Source organism: Scyliorhinus torazame, chromosome 1, assembly GCF_047496885.1.
Source record: "Scyliorhinus torazame isolate Kashiwa2021f chromosome 1, sScyTor2.1, whole genome shotgun sequence".
In the NCBI taxonomy this organism is placed as follows: Eukaryota; Metazoa; Chordata; class Chondrichthyes; order Carcharhiniformes; family Scyliorhinidae; genus Scyliorhinus; species Scyliorhinus torazame.
Genome location: NC_092707.1, coordinates 333,719,190 through 333,746,709, shown reverse-complemented (window position 1 = coordinate 333,746,709; position 27,520 = coordinate 333,719,190). Strand labels below are relative to the sequence as shown.

The 27,520-nt window shown below is 45.7% G+C and overlaps 1 protein-coding gene across 6 annotated transcripts in view; it reads right to left on the bottom strand.

The window, feature by feature from the left end:
* Positions 1-27,520, bottom strand: part of cenpf (centromere protein F) — a 133,920-nt gene that overhangs the window by 66,961 nt on the left and 39,439 nt on the right. For all 6 annotated transcript variants that reach the window (XM_072509026.1, XM_072509042.1, XM_072509051.1 and 3 more), the window contains exons 6-11: positions 23,639-23,930; positions 21,846-22,048; positions 15,364-15,489; positions 8,119-8,247; positions 7,608-7,730; positions 1,375-1,510 (exon numbers count right to left, since the gene is read on the bottom strand). In XM_072509026.1, the coding sequence (XP_072365127.1) occupies positions 1,375-1,510; positions 7,608-7,730; positions 8,119-8,247; positions 15,364-15,489; positions 21,846-22,048; positions 23,639-23,930 (1,009 nt within the window). The remainder of the gene's footprint in view (positions 1-1,374; positions 1,511-7,607; positions 7,731-8,118; positions 8,248-15,363; positions 15,490-21,845; positions 22,049-23,638; positions 23,931-27,520) is intronic.

The following is a 27,520-nucleotide window of genomic DNA, read 5'->3' as shown; positions in this document are numbered from 1 at the left end:
CACGAGTGGTCAGCCCTAAAGAAAATCTGAGTAGACTCAATAACCTTCAACATTGTTCTAGAATCTGTTTAAAAGCTACGTAGATCAGGACAAGATGTGGATCAACATTTAAATGGGGCTGCACAAAATCAGTCCCATAGCTGATTAATGGAGACACAAAGCAATTGGGCTCAATTAAAATAAAGGTGTCCTCCATTTAATAGCACATTTAGATTTTAGCAGTTTGTAAATTAGAGGCATTCCCTGAATAGTGCTGCCTCCATTTTAGTTTTAGCATGGTTGTTATACATGCTTGGTCTTTTTTTTATATTAAAAGAAACGCTACTTACCCCTCGCAATCTACTGCTTCCCTCTCTGATCCTCCTACTCGCCCCTACACACATGCTCATCGGCCATCATTCTTCTGAATCCTCATTGCTTCCCGCCTCTCTCGCCCTCCCTCTGAGGGCTCGAGAGAGGGGTGGCGAGAGGGGCGGAGCAAGGTGGGTAGAAGAAAGCAGGGAGCAGAAGGGAAGGAGTGAGTGAGATGGTTAGGGAAGGGAAGTGGTGACAGGGAGGGTTGGAAGAGGTGGCAAGCTAGAAACACTCAGCAAGTTTTAAGAATATCTTTGGGCCACTTAGGTTCAAGGCAGCCGGTAGACCTTTAATGGAAAAAATACAGCTCTGGAACATATTCCACCATTATTACATTTGCTTATGGGAAAGTTGTTTTAATTTATCACATCGTTTTAGGAAAGGGGCGGCACAGTGTTTAGCACAGCTGCCTCACAGCTCCAGGGACCCGGGTTCAATTCCGGCCTCGGGTGACTGTGTGGAGTTTGCACTTTCTGCCCATGTCTGCGTGGGTTTCCTCTGGGTGCTCCGGTTTCCTTCCACAGTCCAAAGATGTGCAGGTTAGGTGGATTGGACATGCTATATTGCTCTTTAAGGATAGGCGGGGGTTACAGGGTTAAGCGGGATAGGGTGGAGGTATTAACCTTGGGTAGGGTGCTGCTTCCAAGGGCCGGTGCAGACTCGATGGGCCAAATTGCCTCCTTCTGCACTGTAAATTCTATGATTAGGAGTGCAAAATCTCCTACAACAGAGCAGACTCTTACACAATTCTTTTTAAATCCAACTTGATGGGGAATATTTTGGGTGGGATTTTCCGGCAGCGGAGACGGCCTATCTTTGGCCGCCAGCAGGATCTTCTGGTTCTGATGTCTACGACGTTGTTCCGCGCATCTCACTGGCAGGGAACCTGCCGCAAGGGGTTGCCTTTGGTAGGACCGGAAGATCCTGCCTGTGGGAAGGGCTGGAAAATCCGCCCTTTAACTTAACCAGCTTTGTTAAACGTTATATATTTCACATAGACATAAGATTTAAGAGTTTTACTTTTCATCTCTTCTCCAAAATTTCTGAAACGATTAAATTCCTGTTTGTTCTTCTTTAGTTCATCTTCTAGTTGGTGAATTTGTGTAGAATTCTGATGAAGCTGGTTGTTAAGACAGTTTCTTTCCTCCTGAATATTCTGTCAGAAAAAAGTTGTTAGTAAAACTGGCTTTTATGTCAAATTTCTAATACAAAGAGAATCGGAATAAACAGAGCTGAATAAAATACATTTGAACCATTAAAAAAAAAGTCAAGAATAACTCTTGCTATTCATTACTACGATGCTTTCAAAAGGAATTTTTTAAAAATACCCAAGATAATGGGAGTAATTCTTGTTTGTTGATTAAGTCCTCCCGCCAATAGAGAATCAGGACTGAGTCCCTCTGGTTTTAGGAGTGAAGTTGACGTGCCATTCAACAGCACACAGAAGTTTTGTTAACAAGGACTGGGGTTTTTATGCCATTCAGTGGCATTATACATTTTCAAACAGTGATCAAGATTCACGTGGACCTCATAGAATATACAGTGCAGAAGGCTGCCATTCGGCCCATCAAGTCTGCATCGGCCCTTGGAAAGAGCACCTTATCTACGCACACACCTCCACCTTATCCCCGTAACCCCACCTAACTGTTTGGACACTAAGGGCAATTTAGCATGGCCAATTCATCTAACCTGCACATCTTTGGACTGTGGGAGGAAACTGGAGCCCATGCAGACACGGGGAGAAAGTGCAAACTCCACACAGACAGTGACCCAAGCTGGGAATCAAACCTGGAACCCTGGAGCTATGAAGCAACTGTGCTAACCACTGTACTGCCGTGCCCCCGTACCCGAGAGGGGTGGGGTCTAATCTCGCTGACAGGTCCCCCTCCTCAGAGATTGAGGCTCTCTTTTTAAAGGGCCCCCCTGTTTTGTTATGCTCTTGTCGTAGCATAAGCTGCTTCCTTGATGTGCACTCTGACAAAGGAAGGTTCAGACTTGGAGATAACTTTAACACGTTTATTAAACTATTAACAATTCTCCTACTTGGATTCGACGCTACTGTTAATCCTGCTATAGCTACTCAGATGATCTAACCAGTCTGCTACAATCCATGAGGTGGGAGTGATGTTCAATCAACCCTGTGTCTGTACTCAGAGTCTCCACTGGAAAGAGGAAGATCATGTGTGTTGTGTCCTTATATATGGGTTGGTGTAATGCCCTCCTGTGGTCCTCTGGTGCTCCCTCTAGTGTCTAGTTTGTCTACATGTATTTACATTAACCCCGTGTGTCTTTACAGTGATGCATATCACCACATCCCCCCTTTTTTACATGTTACATATTTTCTGTACACTTAAAAGAAAATTGAACAAAAAACAGGTAGATAAGTTATGGTACGTACATGTCATGAGAATAGTGATTAAACAATGAGTCCAAATCAAATGTGCGAGACCAAAACCCTTCAATCATCATGGTCAAATGTCTCTCTTGGTGGGGTGGTGAGTTTGACGGTGGCATGTCCTTGTGAACGCCATCGGTGTCCCTGTGTATCAGGAACCAAGAAGTGGTCAAATCACTTTGCTGTCTGATTTGGAGTCTTTTTTTTCGATGTTTGTGATGGTGATGTTGGATGGAATCTTGTAGCCGATAAGTCGTTAACGTTGAAGAGGTACCATCAACAGTATAATTCGAGGTCATGTATGTGCCATATGTGGAAGTTGGATAAAACTGTGCATACTGGTTTTGGCCAAATGTTGTGTAGTAAGGGTAATCCTGATGAGAACTGTTGAAGCTTGTCGAATTGGAAACAGAATTGCAGCTCGCATAAATACCAGGTGATGGTGAGAAACTAGAACCTTGCATCTGATAGGAATATGCCATTTGGCCAGGCTGGGGTGCAGCAAATCCTGGGCTGTAACTAAGGCATCCTGTCTGCAGTGCAAGATTGTGCTTGCGGTAGTCCTCCTTTGGTCTTGATTCCATAAGTGGGCGATCCTTAGTGCTGGCCAGTTTAAGAATATGCTGCATAGACTGCTGCATGCCTGAATACTGGGTCTGTCCAGCATAAGCTGTCATTGACTGCACTGCTGGCGTGGAAAGAATGTGTGGGTGTGACTTGGAAGGATATAGCTGTGGTGAATATTCGTGTATTCCTCTTGGACTGTAGCCACTACTTGTTATTACTGACCCAGTGTAATTGTTAAGTGATCCATCTCCTGTCATTGTGGCATCGGCTGTCACCCTGAGCGTGCCATCACTGAGGTTGCGACACTCCCTGTCTGGAGTAAAGTCCGACTTACGTGAATCAGAGTTGGCGTTTGGTTGCTCTCCACCTGGAGTCTGGTCTGTTTCACCTGAGTCAGTGTTGGTTTGTTGGTGCTCCCCGTCCAGAGTCTTAGCAGGTTCATTGGAGTCAGCTGAGATTTCTTGAAGCTCCATGTCTGGAGTCGGAACATGCAGGGATGCATTGACTTGTGGAAAGGTTTGAGCAATGAGGTTGGAAGTAACGTGGTGTCACCAGTGGTCTCACAGTGATCGTCGAGTGCCTCTGTACACACTAGCTGAGGTCTGTCACATTGCACATCTTGCATGGGAAGTGGGATGCTGTCGTCACTCATCTCACATACAGTGGATAGAGCCTTAGTAGCTTCTTGTTGTTCACTTGGGCTGGGTATACTGTCAGAGTCTTCTCCTTGTGGCTCAGACAATGTGGGTGGACCGTCATAGTCACTGTGTTGTTCATTTGGGCTTGGACTGTCATAGTCGCTTTGTTCTTCACTGGAGCATGATAGACCGTCATGGTCGTCCTGCTGTGCACTGGAGCGTGGTAGACTGTCATAGTCTTCTTGCTGTTTACTTGAGCATGGCAGACTTGCATCGTCTGCTGCTAGTTGGTTAGAGGAGGTTGCTAGACCTTCATGGTCTTGTTCCTGCAAGGACTGCGCTCTGGAGTCTTGCGTTTCTTCAATCGTGGAGTCTGACAACGAGCTCGCTGTGGAGGCTTGTGACACTGGAGTCACTTCTTGTTCATGCAAGGACTGCGGTGTGGAGTCTTGTGTGTCTTCTATCGTGGAGTTGGGGACTCTTCACGGTGCGTGGACCACTCTCTGTGTGGCAGCAGGCTCTCTGTGGGCTTGTACCGCTCTCTGTCTCTTGGTGTCAGGCCGCAGTATAATCCTGCACTCACGAGTCGGGATGTCGTATATGCTGGGCTGAAGATCCTCAAATCCGAAGAACGAATCCGTGTCTGCGTCGCATTCAGTACGGAGGTCGCCATTTCTCATGAAAAAACCTTCGTCCGAGTCGTAGTCCTCTAGGACCATATCATCACAGTTTGTGTCGGAGCTGGCATGGGGCTCGCGGTGTCCAGAGAAAGAATAAAGGTAGGTGTCGTAGTATTCAAGGTCTGTGTCATTGGTTTGGGCGGTGCTAACTGCTTGTTGCAGGGTTTTGCGGACGTTACTTTCAGTTCCTGGTTGAATTTGAGGCATTGTGCTGTCATTCCAGGTGAAAGAAGCTTGTTTTACGGCTTTAAGAGATTTCTTTTGTGATTTGGGACATTTCCCCTTTAAGTGGGCGAGGTCTGGGGCCTCTGACGTCATGACGCATGTGACATAGAGCGTACGAAGCGATTGCGCATATCGCTGTTCCTTTACTTGGGGCCTTCTTTTCAATTGCGCATGCGTGGCTTCTCGCGCATGCGCACACGGGCCTTCCTGTTCTGTGCGCTCTTTGCGCAACTGCACATGTGCAGCTCCTGTCCCAAGATGGCTGCAATTCAAAACTGCCGTTCCTTGCTGCCAGCCTACCTCGCGGTGAGTTTTGGCGCCTCTTTTACGTTTTCTTTTTGTATGTTCCTCGCAGAATTCTTGGAATCTGTCCAGGACTGCCTGGAAATCGCTCTTGTTTTGACCCTTTGAGTATTTGAAGGTCTGGAAGATTTTAGCTGCTTCTGGACCCGCGATGGTAAGTAGAAGCATTATTTTCTCTGCATCCGCCACGCCATCTAGGTCGCACGCTACCAGGTAGATCTAGATTCTCTGCCGGAACCAACGCCAGTTTTCACTGATATTGCCTTGGTACTGGAGCTGCTGTGGAATCGGAATCCCGAACATCATCTTGCCTGGCTTTTGTTGCTGGTTGTCACTGTTCGCTGAGTTGAAACTATATGGATTTAACAGTCCACTCCTGGAATCATGTTTTGTTATGCTCGTGTCATAGCATAAGCTGCTTCCTTGATGTGGAGATGTTTAACACGTTTATTAAACTATTAACAATTCTCCTACTTCGATTCGACGCTACTGTTAATCCTGCTATAGCTACTCAGATGATCTAACCAGTCTGCTACAATCCATGTGGTGGGAGTGATGTTCAATCAACCCTGTGTCTGTACTCAGAGTCTCCACTGGAAAGAGGAAGATCATGTGTGTTGTGTCCTTATATATGGGTTGGTGTAATGCCCTCCTGTGGTCGTGTCACCTCTGTGTGTATCGTGAATGCCCATTGGTCATGTCGTATCTATCTGTTCTACTGGTTGAGTGTCTGTGTGTCATGTCTCTGGTGCTCCCTCTAGTGTCTAGCTAGTCTACATGTATTTACATTAACCCCTTATGTCTTTACAGTGATGCATATCACCACACTGGAGCCCACGCAGACATGGGGAGAAAATGCAAACTCCGCACAGACACTGATCCAAGCTGGGAATCAAACCTGGGACCCTAGAGCTATGAAGCAACTGTGCTAACCACTGTACTACCATGTGTGCATCTGAGAGGAGTGGGGTCTAATCTCGCTGACAGTTCCCCCTCAGAGATCGAGGCTCTCTTTTTAAAAGGGCCCCCCGATCTCAGAATATAGTTAATAATAATCGCTTGTTGTCACAAGTAGGCTTCAATGAAGTTACTGTGAAAAGCCCCTAGTCACCACATTCTGGCGCCTGTTCGGGGAGGCCGGTACGGGAATTGAACCCGCGCTGCTGGCCTTGTTCTGCATTACAAGCCAGCTGTCTAGCCCACTGTGCTAAACCAGCCCCTGCAGCCCCCCCCCTTCCATCACGGATCGCTAGCAAGGGATTGGTGGGGAAACAGAGTCTATTGGCGGGTTAGTGCAGAGTCAATGGGCCAAATAGCCTCCCTCTGCGGATTCTATTGTATTGCTCAACAGGTGTCCATTAACTCTGAAGTACTTTCTCTTTTGAGCAGCTGTTCTTTCTATCCACAGTTCTATTTAAAGAGACTGTCTCTTTGTTCTCAAGAACTTCCTCGTGCGAATTCTCCCCCCCCCCACACACACAATCTGTCTCTACCATAGGGTGGAATTCTTTCATTTTGAGACCAAATCCAGTGACAGGCAGCACAGACTACGCCTGTCTCACCGACCAGATTAGCGGGATCCCATGCCAGATCCTGCACTTGGAAGCATTAATTAGGCACACGCGAGTCGGCAGCCGATTCATCCATGGATCCTCAACTGACAGGTATGAAGTTCCCAGCGCCATATTTAACATGGGGATGGAGACAGGAACCAGTCTGCACTGCAGAGTGGCGAACAGAGCATCAGGAGCAGTACTATGGAAGAACGTTGTTGCACTCACCGCACAGTTTCTGGCGAACTGAGGACTGCCTTGTGCATGCCAACCATTAACAATCAGGTTTGACGCCAACATAATTTTCCGCTGGCATGACGCAAGATCAAAAGGCCTGACAGGATGCCGGCGGGCAGCTGTTATAATCAGCATTCATGAGATGCAAATTTTGTTTATGGCCACCTGACAGCGAGAGTTGCAATGGGATTTTACATGTATAGTAAGACAAGTTGGGGTTAGTAATCTTGGGCTCTTGAGTTTAGTCTCTTTTTAAAAAGTCTGTTTTTAAAAAGTTCAATTCAGGTTTCCAGGCAATGTTTTTAAAATAATTATCCTTCTAATCTTTTCTTAAACCCAGCTCTGACCAATTCCTCCTCGTACTACCTAATCGGTCCTTTGGCAGACAATATATTTTTTCCTCATGCCTCAGTTTTGCATATTAAAGAAACTATTTTAAATGCAAGTTATTGTTGATATAGCAGGTAGATTAAATATCCGTGACTTAGCTTTTTCATTCCTTGACTGCTGTCTAGCCTCGATATATAAATGAGTATAAAACCATATAATAAGGGGAGGAAAGGGACCAACACTTCTCTTGAAAGAACTTAAGTACAAAACTGCAAAAACTGATCATTCTCCTAAAATGCAGTTTGAATTTCTTACTGAATCTTACTTCAAGCTTTTTTTTCAGGTCATTTTCCTTCGTCTGATTTTCCTTTACCATTTGGTTAGAACAAGATAATTGCTGCTTAATTTCATCCTGTTCTCTTTCCAGTTTCTGTTTGTGTGCCGATACCTGTAACCAAAAAGTATAATTTCACATGTTAATTACTTTTTGATCTCGTACTGCCCACGAGTAAAATACAATTTTTTTCTAATATTAGTCCTTCCAAATTGAAAATCATCATACCATACCCGAATGAAAACTACAATGAAGAGACGTTAAACGCAAGCTTGAAACACCTGGTGCACCAAAATTAATAAATTGACCTATTGTCTAAATCACAGTTCACATTGGCTTCAATACATAACAGTGGAATTCAACATCCTGATTGCTGAATTTATCAAGTATTAAATTTACCCAAAGGAGTCTAAATTTGTAAGTAAGTGGATTAATTCAGATAATTCAATACTGCAAGTTGTTCCCAATTAGATATTTCAATTTTGAGTCCAAAACCACGTACTCTATCAATCTCCGACTGCAGAACATTGTAATCATTTTTTGCTTGCTGTATCTCCTGGTTCAGTTTATTTTTCATTTGGTTAAATTGTTGATCCAGGCTCTGAAGTGCATGTTGCTGATGAGAAAGTTCCTGCAGAACAAATAATATTTAAGAGATTAAGTACATATATTTCATTATTTCAAAATAGATTAGTAGACAGCACAGCACATCAACATTTTAAAATCATCACTATTACATACGATTTGCGTCCACACCTAATCCGTTGGGAAATGTCAGAATGTAAGATTCTATAATTACAATCCCAGTTGGTGTAATAACTGGACAGGGAAATTCCAGAATGGAACCTTGGCTCTTTTTTTAGGAAAACATGGGGGAATAGAGTTACAGCACTGCTAATTAGTTTCAACAACAAGAAGAAAAAAAAAATTACTAAACACCGAAAGTTGGAATATGATACAATACTCCTTTTCTTCCCCCTCCCTTAGCTTCACAAATATACACAGGGCTTAGTTCTCCGGCCCCCCCAGTCGTGTTTGTCAGCCACGTGCCTTTCGCTGGTGGTGAGATTCTATCTTCACATCACTTGTTATGGGGATTTCCCATTGTAACCACCCCTGGGAAACCCGTGGCAGGAGTGCGCTGCTGACAGGAAACGTGAATCGCAGCAACCGGAAAATTCCGGCCAGAAATTTAAGGTTAACACTGATTACAAAGTATATCTTTTTTTTTAATTTTTGTTTATTCTCCTCCTTTTTCACATTTTCTCCCACATTTACATCCATCAACTATAAACAATAATCAGCAAGATGTCAGTCCCCATAATAACAACAATCCCATCTACCCACCAACCCCCAAACCTCAACCCGCATGTTTACATAAACAAATGGCAAAAAGGAATCAGGGATTACCTGTAGTCACCCTTAATCTTACACAGCTCTCTTCCCCCTCCCCCTCCCCCACCCCCCTCATAAATTTGTAGACCTCTATCAGGGCGCCCCTCAACCTTCTTCATTCCAGTGAGAACAAACCAAGTTTATTCAACCTCTCCTCATAGCTAATGCCCTCCATACCAGGCAACATCCTGGTAAATCTCTTCTGCACCCTCTCTAAAGCCTCCATATCCTTCTGGTAGTGTGGCGACCAGAATTGAACACTATACTCCGACTGTGGCCTAACTAAGATTCTATACAGCTGCAACATGACTTGCCAATTTTTATACTCAATGCCCTGGCCAATGAAGGCAAGCATGCCATATGCCTTCTTGACTACCTTCTCCACCTGTGTTGCCCCTTTCAGTGACCTGTGGACCTGTACACCTAGATCTCTTTGACTGTCAATACTCTTGACGGTTCTACCATTCACTGTATATTCCCTACCTGTATTAGACCTTCCAAAATGCATCACCTCACATTTGTCCAGATTAAACTCCATCTGCCATCTCTCCGCCCAAGTTTCCAAACGATCCATATCCTGCTGTATCCTCTGACAGTCCTCATCGCTATCCGCAAATCCACCAACCTTTGTGTCGTCCGCAAACTTACTACTCAGACCAGTTACATTTCCTCCAAATCATTTATATATACTACGAACAGCAACGGTCCTAGCACTGAACCCTGCGGAACACCACTAGTCACAGCCCTCCAATCAGAAAAAGCACCCTTCCATTGCCAATCTCTGCCTTCGCTGACCTAGCCAGTTCTGTATCCATCTCGCCAGCTCACCTCTGATCCCGTGTGACTTCACCTTTTGTGCCCTACCTGCATCAACCATCTTTGTGATCTCCTCGAAAAACTCTATCAAGTTAGTTTGTTTTCACAGTTGCTTTAACTGTAGATTTCCAGACTGAATTAAGATGGCATCAAACTTTTGATTTACCTCCAAAGTCTGCTTTCCCACTTTAAATCTGCTTACTGCAGATCTCTCTTTAACTCGGAACACTTTAACTGCTTTTTCCTCAAATTCCCCTGAACAGAACCTTGTTCAACTTCAGAGTCTCTACTCTTAAATTCAGTCTTCCTAAGACATTCTTTCTGTCCCAATTCTCTGGTTATCTAGTCTGTAGCTGGTTCTTTGGGAAGTCTGCCTCCTTGGTCCTGTCCAGTTTGTCTTTTCCTGACAGAGTTGAAAGATGTTCACGTCCAGTGTCCTATCACCAACTGCAAACAAATTCAACTAAGAACTAAAACTCAAAAGCCATCACACCTTAATGGGCCTTCAGTTGCTAGGCAACAGTCACATGCTCCTGTTAGCTTATTTACTTTTCACGCCATAGCTCTCTCAAAGTACAATAGAAACACAGTTTGAATTGAACAAATCCTCACACATACAAACACCTTTCTTCAGCATGAATCTAACTATAGTTTTATCCTTCTTTCCACAGAAACATTAAACACACTTAAAACTATACCTTATTTCTAATGTTTATCAATACAATTATAAATCCCTTAAAACGACCTTTGTTTTCCTACACTACAAGAACTCAGCCAAGCATTGGCATTCCGAAATTACAATCATTTTTTGAAATACAAATTTAGATGACCGAATTCTTTTTCTTCCAATTAAGGGGCAATTTAGCGTGGCCAATCCACCTACCCTGCACATCTTTGGGTTGTGGGGGTGAGACCCACGAAAGCACGGCGAGAATGCCAAAATGGCAACACAGTCATTCATGAGACCATAAAAACAGGTGCGAGTCCAATTCTGCCCATTTCAGGGATTGGGTTTTAAAGGGCGCCCAGATCCCCCTTCTCATCCGTGCATACTTTGACAGCAATCTTTAAATTACAGTAGCAAGCAGGGAGAATTGCTGAGGAAATACATTCCAATATCTGGATTCTAAGTCACACATCAGTTACAATGATTTCCGGTGGCGCGTGCGAGCGGAGCGGTCGCGCTGGAGGGAGGCCCCCGCCGGTCGGTGCTTTCCGGGGGTTTTATTTTGAAACGGTGGAGGCAGTTGAGGTGTTCATGAAGGCAGAAGGCTTGGGACAGAAGTGAGGAGTGGAGCTGGAAGAGAGATTGTGGACTGTGATTGGGGAGCTGGAAAATGTATAAATGTTATAACTTTCTTTTCACTGACCTGCATTGTAACTTACTTGGCTTCACATTGTTATAAAGTTTAAGTTTTTGTTTGGTTTGACTGGCATTTTTGCTCCTTTTTTTTTGTTGCAACGGATGTATGTTATTTCATTGAATTGCAAGGGTTAGATTGTTTTTCTTTTTCTTCTGGGACTGGATGGGAGGGGACAGTATACTTTTTTGGAGGAGAGGGGGATTACCCGCACTAGCTAACTAAAGTCGGCAAGTGAACGGAGGTGAGGAGAGAGGAGGGTTGCGGACATTGGAGCCTCTTTATCAGGTTTCGATGGGCATACGAGGCGAGCAGGTGGGGGGAGAGGGGGTTCGATGCTAATAATGGAAAGGGGTGGGTCAGGCCTGTGGGTATGATGATGGTGGATGTGAAGGGGGGGTGGTGGTGGTGAGAGACCCAGTAATAATAATAATAATAATAATAACAACTTATTGTCACAAGTAGGCTTAAATGAAGTTACTGTGAAAAGCCCCTAATCACCACATTCCGGCTCCTGTTCGGGGAGGCCGATACGGGAACCGTAGGATAGTCACGTGGAACGTGAGGGGCCTGGGACGCCCAGTCAAGAGGTCAAGGGTGCTTGCGCATTTTTAAAGTTTGAAGGCAGATGTAGCAATGCTGCAGGAGACTCACCGGAGGGTGAAGGACCAAGTGAGACTTAAAAAGGGCTGGGTTGGTCAGCTGTTTCATTCTGGATTTGACGGAAGAGCTCGAGGGGTAGTGGTAATGGTCAGCAAAAGGATACGGTTCCAGATGGAGAAGGTGGTTGCAGATCAGGGGGGTAGGAATGCGATTGTTACAGAGGCGCTGGAGGGGAGGCTAGTGGCGCTGTAAGTGTATATGGTCCCAATTGGGACGATGTGGGATTCGCGATGGTGCTGTGAAGGTTCATCCCCGACTTGGACACACACAAACTGATAGTGGGTGGGGGGGGGGGGAAAAGACTGGAACTTGGTGCAGGAGCCGAAATTGGACAAGTCACAGATGCGCTCGCTGGCCCCGTCGGGGGGGGGGCAAAGGCACTGGCTGGGCTAATGGTGGAAATGGAAGGTGTGGACCCTTGGAGGTTTCTGCATCCGAGGGAGGGAGTACTCGTTTTTCTCAGCGGTCCATAAGGTGCACTCGCGGATTGACTTTTTCATGGTGGGGAAGGCGCTGCTGACTGGGGTAAAAGGGTCGGAGTACTCAGCTATTGCGATATCAGATCATGCTCTGTATTGGGTGGATATGGTACTGGAGAACATAGAACATAGAACAATACAGCGCAGTACAGGCCCTTCGGCCCACGATGTTGCACCGAAACAAAAGCCATCTAACCTACACAATGCCATTATCATCCATATGTTTATCCAATAAACTTTTAAATGCCCTCAATGTTGGCGAGTTCACTACTGTAGCAGGTAGGGCATTCCACGGCCTCACTACTCTTTGCGTAAAGAACCTACCTCTGACCTCTGTCCTATATCTATTACCCCTCAGTTTAAAGTTATGTCCCCTCGTGCCAGCCATATCCATCCGCGGGAGAAGGCTCTCACTGTCCACCCTATCCAACCCCCTGATCATTTTGTATGCCTCTATTAAGTCTCCTCTTAACCTTCTTCTCTCCAACGAAAACAACCTCAAGTCCATCAGCCTTTCCTCATAAGATTTTCCCTCCATACCAGGCAACATCCTGGTAAATCTCCTCTGCACCCACTCCAAAGCCTCCACGTCCTTCCTATAATGCGGTGACCAGAACTGTACGCAATACTCCAAATGCGGCCGTACCAGAGTTCTGTACAGCTGCAACATGACCTCCCGACTCCGGAACTCAATCCCTCTACCAATAAAGGCCAACACTCCATGGTACAGAGACCAGGGTGAAAGTTAGATGCGGGACTGTTGGGGGACCAAGGGTTCTGTGACAAAACTGAAAAAGTAATCGAGGAATATGTACGTTTTAACTACACGGGCGAGATCTCAAAGGCGGTTGTCTGGGGGCTTTAAAGGTGGTGGTGAGGGGTGAGGTGATCTCGTTCGCGCTAGGCTTGACAAAGAAGAGAGGTTGGAACGTCAGAGGGTAATAGATGAGATGCTGGAGGTAGACAAGAGGTATGGAGAAGATAGGGACCCAGCGCAGTTGGAAAAGAGGAAGGAACTTCAGGCGAGCTTTGACCGACTATCTACCAGGAAAGCGGTACGCCAATTGAGACGAGCAAGGGCGGCAGTTTACGAGCATGGAGAGAAGACGGCCGTATGTTGGTGGGCCAGCTCCGCAGAGGCGCTGCGGCAAGGGAAATTGTCCAGATGCGTGACAGGGCAGGGAAGTTGGTGATAGCTCCAGATCAGATTAACAAGGTCTTTATGGAATTCTATGAGATTGTACAGGTCAGAGTCACCTGGGGGAGGCCGGGAGATGCAGGAATTTCTAGATGGGCTGGAGTACACGAGGTTAGGGGAGGGGGACAGTGCTACATTAGCGGGGGCGATAATGGAGCAGGAGATAAAAGATGCGATTGGGAGGATGCAGTCGGGGAGGTGGCAGGGCCGGATGGGTTTCCAGTGGGATATTATAAAAAATTCAAAAATAAGCTGGTACCGCTGATGGTGGGGATGTTTGAGGAGGCGATAGGGAAGGGGATGTTACCATAAACCTTGGGGCAGGCACTGATTTCCCTGTTAAGAAAGATAAGGATCCGACAACGGAGTGTGGGTCGTATAGGCCCATATTACTTTTAAATGTGGACGCAAAGATATTGGCGAAGGTACTGGCAGGTAGGCTAGAGGAGTGCCTCCCGAAGGTGATAGGTGAAGATCAGACTGGGTTCATGAGAGGGAGGCAGCTCTTTTCGAACATTAGGAGGGTATTGAACGTGGTTATGGTACCGGCCAAGGGGAAGGAAACAGAGGTGGTTTTTGCATTGGACGCCGAGAAAGCGTTTGACTGGGTAGAATGGGGGTACTTGATGGCAGTTCTAGAGCGGTTTGGAATTGGACCCAGATTTGTGGACTGGGTAAAGCCATTACATAAGGAGAAGAGGGCCAGTGTCCACACAAATAACATCAGCTCGGAATACATTCCTCTCCACCGTGGGACTAGGCAGGGATATCCTATGTCCCCCCCTGCTACTTGCATTCGCAATTGAGCCATTGGCCATCGCATTAAGATGTTCAGGGGTATGGAAAGGGATAGTGCGGGGGAATAGAGCATAGGGTGTCCTTATATGGCGATGATTTGTTATTATATGTGTTGGAACAAAGTGTGTCAATAGGGGGAATACTGGAGCTGCTTCGGGTGTTTGGGTCTTTCTCAGGGTACAAATTAAATCTAGACAAGACTTGAGTATTTTGTGGTGTCGCAGACAGTGGTGGGGGCAGGGGTGGGGGGCTGCCAGTCCGTAAGGCAGGGACTCACTTTAGATACCTGGGAGTGCAGGTTGCCCGAGATTGGAAGGGGCTCCATAGGTACAACATTTCTAGTTTGGTGGGGAGAGTGAAAGCTGATCTGGCAAGGTGGGATAGTCTCCCTCTGTCACTGGCGGGGGGACCTGCTGGAATTATTAACGCTTGAAAAGGTCAAATTTGAACTGAGGGGAAGGATGGAGGGGTTCTACAATTCATGGGTGTTATTCATTCTGCACTTTCGAGAATTGGATCGCATCAAACATGAGGGGGGTTGGGGGCTGAGCAGGTTGGGGGGAGGGGGACTGTATGTGTTAATGCTGACCATGGGTGATTCCTGATTCCTTTTTGGCATTTGTTTATGTTAACATGCTGGCCAATGTCTGGGGTTTGGTGGGACGATGGGATCATTGTTATTGATATGGGGATTGACATTACATTCATTACTGATTATTGTTGGGTGTAAATTTGGGAGAAAATGTGAAAAAGGAGAATAAAAAAAAATATTTTTTTTAAATGCCAGTTACAATGATAGATGGAAACTACTTGCATAATTTCAACTATTTTCATCTTCAAACAATAATGAGTGCTTTCACTAAGAGGGGGGGGTTATTGCGTTACCGGGATAGGATGGAAGTGAGGCCTTAAGTGGGTCGATGCAGACTCGATGGGCCGAATGGCCTCCTTCTGCACTGTATGTCCTATGTTAAACACTTGAGCAGGCTTTGATTACGAGTAAAGCTAATGTAATACACCAAGTGTAATTTAATTACCTGTTGGAAGTCTCTTTCTTTGTCTTTTAACTTCTGCTCCATGTTGCGCCATGTACTATCAGCATTTTGCCTATGACAGCTCAATTCATCAGACACTTGTTTTAGCTTTTGTTCGACCATTACACACTAAAAAAAAAAAGAGACAAAAGCATGGATGTTATTTTTATATTGCTCTGGAATGTATTATGCCACAAATACACAATGAGAAAATCACTTCAAAAATGCATGAGATATTTAATTTTCAAATCTGATATTTGTTACTTAAGACCTAAAAGTTAGATCAGTTGGTCTCACAACTGTACTCAGCTGCAGATTGGTCCTGTCAAATTAGGACATGAAAATGTTTTTGTCTTTCTGATCAAATCTATCCTCTATTCATAATTGGAGATGGTGGCTGGTATTTTTCTGTCCCCAGTCCGAAAGGAGTAGAGGCCACATAGAGTAGGGCACTTGGCAAAAAAAAAAAAGCTGACCAATGTGGCTGGAAATCCCCCTACCTGTTTCTCCCTCCACCATTTTCCCCAAGAGCAGTGGAGGGAGTGGGCGTCAGAACCAGCGTGCATCTATTAACGAGGCAATTTAACTCATTAGTTTTGTAAAATGCAACAAATATACAAATCTCAATTGTGGGGAGATGTCATATAATGAAATCTTATTGGATAATCATGTTCTATAAATTCATATACCAACATGGAGAACAGAATCTAATTTATTTTATGATTTCAGTTCACTATTGTAGAAACGCTTAACCTCTGATAACCCTTTACTTCTTAATTCTACCATCCATTGTTCACTACACGTTTAGAACATAGAACGATACAGCGCAGTACAGGCCCTTCGGCCCACGATGTTGCACCGAAACAAAAGCCATCTAACCTACACTATGCCATTATCATCCATATGTTTATCCAATAAACTTTTAAATGCCCTCAATGTTGGCATGTTCACCACTGTTGCCGGTAGGGCATTCCACGGCATCACCACTCTTTGCGTAAAGAACCTACCTCTGACCTCTGTCCTATATCTATTACCCCTCAGTTTAAAGTTATGTCCCCTCGTGCTAGCCAATTCCATCCGCGGGAGAAGGCTCTCACTGTCCACCCTATCTAACCCCCTGATCATTTTGTGTGCCTCCATTAAGTCTCCTCTTAACCTTCTTCTCTCCAACGAAAACAACCTCAAGTCCATCAGCCTTTCCTCATAAGATTTTCCCTCCATACCAGGCAACATCCTGGTAAATCTCCTCTGCACCCGCTCCAAAGCCTCCACGTCCTTCCTATAATGCGGTGACCAGAACTGTACGCAATACTCCAAATGCGGCCGTACCAGAGTTTTGTACAGCTGCAACATGACCTCTTGACTCCGGAACTCAATCCCTCTACCAATAAAGGCCAACACTCCATAGGCCTCCTTCACAACCCTATCAACCTGGGTGGCAACTTTCAGGGATCTAAGTACATGGACACCTAGATCCCTCTGCTTATCCACACTTCCAAGAACTTTACCATTAGCCAAATATTCCACATTCCTGTTATTTTTTCCAAAGTGAATCACCTCACACTTCTCTACATTAAACTCCATTTGCCACCTCTCAGCCCAGCTCTGCAGCTTATCTATGTCCCTCTGTAACCTGCTACATCCTTCCACACTATCGACAACACCACCGACTTTAGTATGGTCTGCAAATTTACTCACCCACCCTTCTGCGCCTTCCTCTAGGTCATTGATAAAAATGACAAACAGCAACAGCCCCAGAACAGATCCTTGTGGTACTCCACTTGTAACTGAACTCCATTCTGAACATTTCCCATCAACCACCACCCTATGTCTTCTTTCAGCTAGCCAATTTCTGATCCACATCTCTAAATCACCCTCAATCCCCAGCCTCCGTATTTTCTGCAATAGCCTACCGTGGGGAACCTTATCAAACGCTTTACTGAAATCCACAAACACCACATCAACTGCTCTACCCTCGACTACCTGTTCAGTCACCTTCACAAAGAACTCGATAAGGTTTGTGAGGCATGACCTACCCTTTACAAAGCCATGCTGACTATCCCTGATCATATTATTCCTGTTTCCCAGTCTTAGTTTCTGACACTTCAGAATCCAGCCCGCGCAGTATTCACCATATTAAACAGTTATGCCTTATAGAGTGTAGCCCTTAACAGAGCGGGATTCTCCATTTGAGAGACAGTGTTGACATCGGGACTGAATCGGTGGACTTCTATAACAATAAAATTGGTACCGTTCCCAGAACAATTCATGATCTGTTAATGGGCTAGCACCAGCGCCACGTGGAACTCGATCTATTCCAATGAAATATGGTGTCCGATTCGCCAGGGTCGGGATTGCCACTCAAGAGGCTGATAAGCTGCAGCTGCATATTCGCACTCCACTGCCCCCACACACTCATCCGAGCAAAAAGATGGCAGCATGGAGCATGGCACTCATGTTTGCAGACGCAGAGCTGGAGACCCTGATGGACGCCATGGAGGGTGGCCCACCCTGTTCCCCGGGGTGGAAAGGAGGCTACCACCAGCCGCCATACACTGAGCCTGGGCGCAGACAGATGCTTTGAGCGTCATGGGCCTGTCCACCCTGTATCTTAAGTCATCGCTCTAGCGCGGAATACACATTTGCTTCTCTTTAGCCGGGTGCCCACTTGGGGAAACCGACTGACCACTTTTTACAGGTTGTCCATATGCTCTTTCTCTCTGGTGCCCATGATGAGCACATCATCTAGCTAGACGACCACCTTCGGCAGACCCTTCAGGATGCTTTCCATTGCATGCTAGAAAATTGCCGGGCAGATGGGACCTCAAAAGGGGGGGGGGGGGGGGGGGTGTATTCACATTACCCTATACGGGTGTTTATGGTCCCAAATTTTCTGGAAGCTGGATCTAGCTCCACCTGTAAATAAGCATGGCTCATGTCTGTTGTGCTACCAGCTGTCCAGCTGTGTGGTCTCCGCCCCTCCCTGGGAAGCTCATACTCCACGAGTTCCACTGGGTGATCAACAATGGTTTCCCCATGGTCCTGGTGCCCAAGGGTCCAACAGGCCATCCCCTTGATTGAGTGTACCCATAACAGGAGCCACTTCAGCTGCTGCCTGTCCGTCCCACCGAACACCCTAGGACAGAGCCCTCTCCGTGGTAATATGGTGACGGTCACTTTAACTCCCTCTGACAGTGGAGGCCTCTGGCTGTGCAGTTGAAGGTTATTGTTAATTGGGAATTGGCATTGTTAGTTATACGAGCACTTCACAGTTATCAAGTGGCTGCAGATTGTGTTTCCTGTTTGCTCCGGCTTGTGGCTGCACTGCCTGAAGGCCTAGTGCTTGTTTGCTGCTGCCTCTTCTGCGGCCAGGAATAAAGTTGGCCTACTAGCAATGCTGGAGAGGGAGATGGGGTGCTCTTTCATTCTTCTGTTGTGTTCTGTGTAAATGTGACTTTCTGGTTTAATTATTCTTGCCTTTGAGTGTCTGCTGTTGAGAGCTGCAGGAGCGGGAGAGAGGTGGAGTAACCCGAATGATGCTGCAGCTGCCTGGAGGCTGTGTGTCTGATTGCTGCCGCCTCTTTTGCTTCTGTGACCTGGAGTAAGGTAAGGGAAGGAGTGCGATGAACTAATGGCAGCACGATTCAACTGAGCAACTTGCTGATGGTACTGAAGAACTGATTTTGCAGATTGTTGGTGACTTTATTGTGCAATGTTCAATGTTCAATATCTGGAAGCTGCGTGTTTGCTTGCTACTGCCTCTTTTACCTGTGGCCAGGAGCAAGGAAAGGAAGGAAGTCAGATGACCTGCTGACGTGCTGGAGATGAGGAAGGGTAGCGGCCGAGAGTATGGAACCTACTGCCAATGCTGAAGAGGAGTGTGCTCTTTTGCTCCTCTGCTGTGCTCTGCATTAGTGTGACTCTCCGGCTTATCGTTATGCTGCACAACCCCCGAGTAACTTTCTACTGCTGAGAGCTGCAGTAGGGGAGAGAGCAGAGGGTTGATTTGGATGCTTGTGACTTCATTGTACTGTTATTTATTTATTTTTATTTAAAAGAGTGCCCAATTATTTTTTCCAATTAAGGGGCAATTTAGCATGGCCAATCCACCTACCCTGCACATCTTTGTGTTGTGGGGGTGAGATCCACACAAACACAGGGAGAATATGCAAACTCCACTATGGAGTGCCTCGACAGTGCCCACCCGAGACTGGGACATGCTCTGCAGCGCCTCATAAAGGTCCACCTGGGATTGGGACACATCCCGAAGCGACTGCGAAATACTGTCAGGGCGCTGTGCAATGGCCATCACTGACTGAGCGAAGCCTTGGACACTACTATTCATGTTCCAATGTAGTGTTGCAAGCTTTCCACTGCGGTCACCACCCTAGCAGTGTTGGACTCGGTGCCACTCATTGCCAGCGCAGTCTCCTGCACCCGTGGCCTTTAGGACTCCTCCAAATGTCTATGGACCTGCTGTGGTCACCCTTGCAGCCCGGTGGAGATCATTGAGCTTCTTCCGACTCTGGACCGATGTCCTCCTGGTTATGTTCCTCGAGCTGACAGCCGCTTCCACTTCCTCCCAGGTGGCGTGGTTGACCAGTGGCTGACCCTCCGACTCCCTCAGGGGAACAAAGTGCCCTGTCGCAACTCCATCACGTTGAGAAGTCTGGCCAGGTTGGCATCACTGAAACTTGGTGCTGGTCTGCGCGGTGGCAGTGCTGTGTGCTGTCTGGGGTTTGCTTGGGGGGAGCGGGTTAAGAGCTGGTCCCCCTCATTAGTGGGTTTCTGCCAGGTGTGGTTGAATCGAATCAGCTGGCAGGACAGCCATTTCCGCCATGAAGCCCATGGGGCATCATTACTGGCCCTAATTAATGTTAGATACCGGTTGCGGTTTCACCGGGTCAGTTGTCAGGAAGCACTCGGCGAGTCTCCCTCGCTACCGCACTTAGTGCTTGTCCCGTTAGGTCACGCCCCGCATTAACTTAAAGATTTATAGGAGCAGTGGAAAAGCTGCAAAAAATAAGAGATTTACATGGATAATACCAGAACTGGGAGGACATACTTATTAAGAAAAGGTAAATCGTAATGGCACTTTTCTCAAGAAGTAAGAAGGCTGCGGAACGGCCTGGTAGAGATCATTGAGATAATGAAAAGATGGCGTAGTGGTTAGCATTGCTGCCTCATAGCAGAGGACCCGGGTTCGATCCTGGCTCTGGGTCACTGCCCGTGTGGAGTTTGCACATTCTCCCCGTGTCTGTGTGGGTCTTACCCCCACAACTCAAAAGATATGTAGGGTAAGTGGAGATGTGCTGGCTAAATTGCCCCTTAATTGGAAGAAAAAAACGGAATTGGTTACTCTAAATTTATTTTTTAAAAAGATAATGAAAATATTTGATGAGGTAGAAATAAATAAAATGTTTCCACTTCTTCAGGAGTATAAAACAAGCAATCAGAAATATAAGAGTCACAAATAAATCCAGAACCTTCTTTTCCCAGAGTGACAAGAATGTGGAATGGACTACTAGAAGTATTTGATTCATCCAAGGGTTGGCGAGATAATCATATTACGAGAAAGGGATTTGCTGATGGCACATGGTTCATGTGAGCATAAACACGGGCATGGACTAGTTGGGCCAAATGGCCTGTTCTTGTGCAGTAAACCCAATGTACCAATCACATAAGATACAATATACACATAAGAATGAAAAATAGGTCAGTTTCAAGCAAGTATCAAACAACTATCTTACATTTGGGGTAGCACAGTGCTAAGCACTGCTGCCTCACAGTGCAGGGACCCGGGTTTAATTCTGGCCTTGAGTGACTATCTGTGTGGAGTTTGCACTTTGTCTCCATTGTAGTGATATCATGGTTGTTTGTAATTCACCACCTGACGACTAGGAATCACACTAGTATATAAGTGAATGTTAAAGTCAGCTGACCTCAGACTGGCTGGAGGAAGTTGAAGAGAGAGGTTGCTTGGCATGATTTTACTGTTTTTCATCTGTTGTCTTGGATATAGTTTACCCTGTTAATGTTAATAAATTGTTTATAGCTTTAGCTACAAGTGAACTTGTAGCCATCAGGCCATCCGACAAGGACCATTACACTCATGTCTGCGTGGGTTTCCTCTGGGTGCTCCGGTTTCCTCAGTCAGACCAAAGATGCGTAGGTTAGGTGGAATAGCCATGCTAAATTGACCCTTAAGAAAGATTAGGTGGGGTTACAGGTTTGCAGGGGAGTGGGCCTAGTTAGGGTGCTCTTTCAGAGGATCGGTGCAGACCCGATGGGCCAAATGGCCTCCTTCTGGACTGTAGGGATTCTATGATTCTATGAAAGAGTACCGAATAAAGTTATTCCAAAAACAACATACTTGAGATTTTTAAAAGACTGAATGCAATTAAACCAATTAGCTACATTACAATCACAGAACGTTCTTGAATCCATGTCTCAAAAATTAGAAATTGAAGAGGATCCTACTGTACCTTAGTATTGGCTTGTTCACACTGTGTAGTCATCTTGGTTAAATCATCTCTGCACTTATTTAGTTTGCATTCTTTATCTGAAAGATCTGCTTTAGCTTTATCAAACTGGAATTGAATTTCATGTAGCCTGTTCGTGTGATTTTTCATTTCTTTCTCCTGGGCTTGAAGTCGAAATTCCAGATCCATAACTTTAGTTTGCAGTTCTTCAAAAAAAATTGAGCACTTTTCATCAGCACCGTAAATTAGATATTGCTGCAGTACAGCAACTACTCACTTACTTCATCTGAAACATTTCAACAAATATTTCATTAAAGAGCAATACAATGGTTAGTATTCAAAGAATACAGCGTACACTAGGATACTGCGAGAGATCAGAACTCAATCTAATTCTGGCCTTCAGGTCCAAAATAGTTGTTCAACTTGTCCTTTCAGAATGTATTTGCACTCTTTTTTGTGATGTGTTAAGCAATGTTAAAGTGTAAATGCTTCACAAATGACAAATTTCTGCAGGTAATGGATAATCGCCACCCAACATGGAATTCAATAAATTGAAACTTGCCAAACCTTTCCATTTCAGGTCATATTTTAGATGGAAATATTAATTTAAATAATAATATTCGCAAAACCATATTATTTATTAACTACTGGATTATCAGTTATGCTTTCATTGTAATTTAATTTTTTTTTTTTTAAATATCCAGTTACTAGATTTAAAACTAGCCAATGAGATGTCAACTCATGGCTAAGTGAAATGTTCTAATCATAATTGAAAGCAGCTTTTCTTTGTACAAATATGGGCCAATCATAATTGTACTGATACGCACAGAATGATCAAAACAAAATCATATCCATTGAATCACAGAAAAGAAAATTAACAGTCAATATATTGCTTGTGTGGGAAATATAAAAACTTATTTTGGTGTAGCAGAGGGTGCACATCTAAAGTTTAATTCAGGGCACAAACTAGGGCAGAATGAAGGACGGTTAATTCTGCAGCTGTTGGGGACAGCATGATGGTGCAGTGGTTAGCCATGCTGCCTCACAACCCAAGGACCCGGGTTCGATCCTGGCCGTGTGGAGTTTGCACATTTTCCCCGTCTGCGTGGGTCTCACCTCTACAACCCAGCATCCCATCCATTGACTTTGTCTACACCTCCCACTGCCTTGGGAAAGCAGGCAGCATAATCAAAGACCCTTCCCACCCAGCTTACTCACTCTTCCAACTTCTTCCATCGGGCAAGAGATTCAAAAGTCTGAGAACACGCACTAACAGATTCAAAAACAGCTTCCACTGTTACCAGACCCCTAAACGACCCCCTCTTATGGACTGATGGACTGATCTGATCTCTTCACCCATCCTCTATTATGTATTTTCTTTTCATGCATGGAATGATCTGTTTGAGTTGCACGCAGAACAATACTTTTCACTGTGCCTAGGTACACGTGACAATAAACCAATCCAATTGACCTCGCTAAATTGCCCCTTAATTGTAAAAAAAGAATTGGGTACTCTAAATTTTTTTTTAATTCTACAGCTGTCTGTGCTAGAACTACTCGAGAATATTTATTGTCAACAGCAGGTGACAAACTGAAAACCACAGCAGGACACATCAATGACTGAAATGAGCAAAAGGACAAACCAAGAAGTATTGTTCATGAAATGGGTAAAATCCCTGCTTGTACACCACTTATATTCCTCATACTGCTTAGAATTACAAAAATGTTCCTAAAAGCAGTTCCTCTTTCAAAATGATTAGTTGTGAACTAGTGTTTATCATTTGGCGCCACAATACCTTGATTTTGTAATTTCAGTTGTTCCTCTTGCTTGGAACTGTCCATACTGTTATTAAACAAGCCTGTAGAGAGTGTGGCCTTTTGCAGCGACTTGGGACAATGCTTCAAGGGAGTTTCTTCTTGCTCCCATTGAAGATTCATGGCAGCACCCTTCTTCAAGGGGGTCTCCAGTGAAAGAGAGGTTTGCTGACTTGGAGTCTGACTTTGTTGCCATGGGAACACAGAAGACGATCGCTGCCGTGCAATATTCCGATGGCTAACGGTGCTCTGAGGCTGGGTTTTGTTGATCAACTGCAAAATTGTAAAAACTCAATTCAAAAAGGAGTTTTCCATGAAACGTTCCACTAAAACGACATTCCTTAAACTGAAATTGAGAACACCCCTATCAACCAAGAACTTCTATTAACAGTAAGCAGAAATACAAACACAGGTCCCAAAAGAAGCAGGGAGAGAAAAATCGAGACACCACATCACCTGACATATACACGGAGCTTTCACGTTGAAGTATATCCCAAAGTGCTTCACAAAGATGTAACCAAAAAAAGTCACCAAACTAAAGACTCAGGGAGAGGAGCCAAGCATTAGTTAAAGAGGTGAATTGTAACAAAGATCACAAAGGAGGATAGGGAAGTGGAAAGACAGAAGGTTCAGGAACAAAATTTCAGAGCATGGGACCTAGGTAGGTGAAAACAGGGCTACCAATGGTCGACTAAAAAGGAGCGGGGAGGTGGAGTGGGGAGGTGAACAGGGACAGATTTCGAAGAATGAAGAGTTCACGAGGAGAGGGTGATTGTGTGACTGGGGGAGTTATAGAAATACACACGGATATGTGATGACGGAATTGAAAAGTGAGGATGAAGAAATAACCCATCTCACAGACTTGCAGTGTCTAGAGTTCTAAATCATAAATCTCTTTTCCATCTCAGTCACTTCACCCACCAGTACCTTATTTGACACAGTCACTGGATCAACAATCACTTTCCTCTCTCCAGATGGGTGGCAACATCTTACCCCAGAGTGAAGCCTCCCCACGAAACTAGGCTTTTCAGCACTTGCCACGCATAACCACTGCAGTTGTGGGGGGGGGGGGGGGGGGGGGGCTTGTACCACCAACTAATACTTTGGTTACTCCCCTACTTCACTGGCTCTAAACTCTTTCAAGCAGCTCACTTCATTCCTCCAGCTCACCTCTTCTTTAAAACTATTGTTGCCTGTCTCCACTTCAAGTCCCAACCCAAACATCTCACTGTGTTATCCTCTTTAATCCGCATCTTCTCATTTTTCTTGCTTTTTGTCCTCTGATTTCTCTGCCTTCTAGTCTACACTAAATGTTTACCCCCATATTAACTCTTCTACCCATTCACACTGCCAGGCCCTCAACCTTACCATTTCTCATAATTTCCACACCCATTAGATAAGGCATCTCCAACCACATCACTCTCTTGTATCTCTCACCAGCTGCATCCCCTATTTTGCTATTGCCACACCCTTCTGTGTCTCGGACTACTCAGACAAAACTCAAACCTAAAAATCACTGCTAACAAATGTTTCCTGCAAGTTGTGCACACTCACAGCTGCATTGCAACTCAAGAAGATATCACACAGGCCACTCACAAGCTGTCCTATTTCAGTTGCTGCGGATACAGTGCTCAAACACTGAAATGAACAGGCTGTGTACAATGAAAACATCTAGAGGAAACATTGCTTACAGTTCCACTTTTTAAACCCCAGCTGACTAGCCTTTGAGCCTCCATTTGCCACAGTATGAATATGTATAACTAGTCCCTCATGAGTGGGTGCCATCAATGAAGACATGAAAGTTGACCCCCATGGTCGTTGGTAATATCAGTGAGGTGCAATGAGTAGATAAATAAGAAAAGGAAAAGGATAGATTGCATGGTGGGCTGGAAGAAAAGGTGTTGACAGAGTTGCTCTGGTTAGAGAGGAGAAGGAATGTAGAAACCAACTATTTTCTAATACACCTGATAGGTAAAAGATGGCTATTTAGCGTAAAATATTAAGCCCCAGTTTTTAAAAGATATTTTTATTAAAGTTTTCATTTTATAAAACACAAATAAACAAATCCATGCAAAACAAAATACCATTTACAAACCCCTACCCTTGATAAGAAAAAAGAAATCCCTGAGCCCCTTGGTTTTTTTAAAATAAACTATTTTAATGAGGTATTTTTTGGCATTGTAAACAGTAGAATTACAGAACGAGAAAACAAAAGGGCAGCATGGTAGCATAGTGGTTAGCGCAATTGCTTCACAGCTCCAGGGTCCCAGGTTCAATTCCCGGCTGGGTCACTGTCGTCGTCCCCCCCCCCCCCCCCCCCCCCCCCCCCCCCCCCCCCCCCCCCCCCCGCCCGCTGATGATTAATTCTTCGCAAAGTCAATGGATGGTTGCCACCTCCGGGCGAACCCTAACAACGACCCTCTCAAGATGAATTTGATTTTCTAAGCCCAGGAAACTCGCCATGTCTGACAGCCAGGCTTCCGACTTCAGGGGCTTTGAGTCCCTCCAAGCTAGGAGTATCCGTCTCCGGGCTACCAGGAAAGCAAAGGCCAAAACGTCGGCCTCTTTCTCCCACTGGACTTCTGGGGCCTCTGAAACCCCAAAAATCGCCACCTCTGGACTCATTGCCACCCTCGTGTTCAATACTCTAGACAGGATGTCCTCAAACCCCTGCCAGTATCTCCTAAGTTTTGGACACGCCCAAAACATGTGGACATGGTCTGCCGGTCCTCTCAGACACTTTACACACCTGTCCTCTACGCCGAAGAATCTGCTCATCCGGGACACTGTCATGTGGGCCCAGTGGACGGCCTCAAATTGAATCAGGCCAAGCCTGGCACATGTTGCGGTCCCATTAACCCTGCTCAGCGCGTCCGCCCACAGGCCTTCCTCAATCTCCCCTCCCAACTCTTCCTCCCATTTATGCCTCAGCTCCTCGGTGTGCGTCTCCTCCGCCCCCATGAGCTCCTTGTAAATATCCGAGACACTTCCCTCCCCCACCCATCCTCTAGACACTACCCAATCTTGGATCCCCCTTAGTGGCTAGAGTGGAAAAGATGACACCTGCCTGCGCAAAAAGTCCCGCACCTGAATATACCGAAATTCATTCCCCCTCGTCAACCCAAACTTGGCCTCCAGCACCCTCAAGCTAGGGAAGTTCCCTTCCAAAAACAAATCTCCCATCCGCTCAATCCCCGCCCGTCGCCATACCTGAAACCCCCCCGTCCAACCTCCCCGGGGCAAACCGATGGTTGTCACATATCGGGGACCAGACCGATGCTCCCGTTGCTCCAACGTGCCTCCTCCACTGTCCCCAGATCCGAAGGGTCGCCACCACTACAGGGTTGGTGGAGAACCGCGCCGGCGGAGATGGCAGAGGCGCCGTCACCAATGCCCACAGACTAGTACCCCTACATGAGGCTGCCTCAACCCACTCCCAAGCCGACCCTCCCCCCACCACCCACTTCCTTATCATGGCTATGTTAGCCGCCCAATAATAGTTGCTGAAATTCAGCAGTGCATGCCCCCCTTCCCCTCGAGCATCACCCTCTTCACTCGCGGGGACTTGCCCACCCATACAAAGCCCAAAATGATCTTGCTTACCCTCTTAAAAAAGGAACGTGGAATGAAAATGGGGAGACACTGGAACACGAATAAGAACCTCGGGAGCACCATCATTTTAACTGTCTGTACTCTCCCAGCTAACGACAGCGGGAGCGCATCCCACCTCCAGAACTCCCCTCGCATTTGATCTACCAGCCGGGACAGGTTCAGCTTGTGCAGTCGACCCCATTCCCGTGCCACTTGTATTCCCAGGTACCTGAAACTGTCCCCATCTAACCTGAACGGCAGATCCCTCAGCC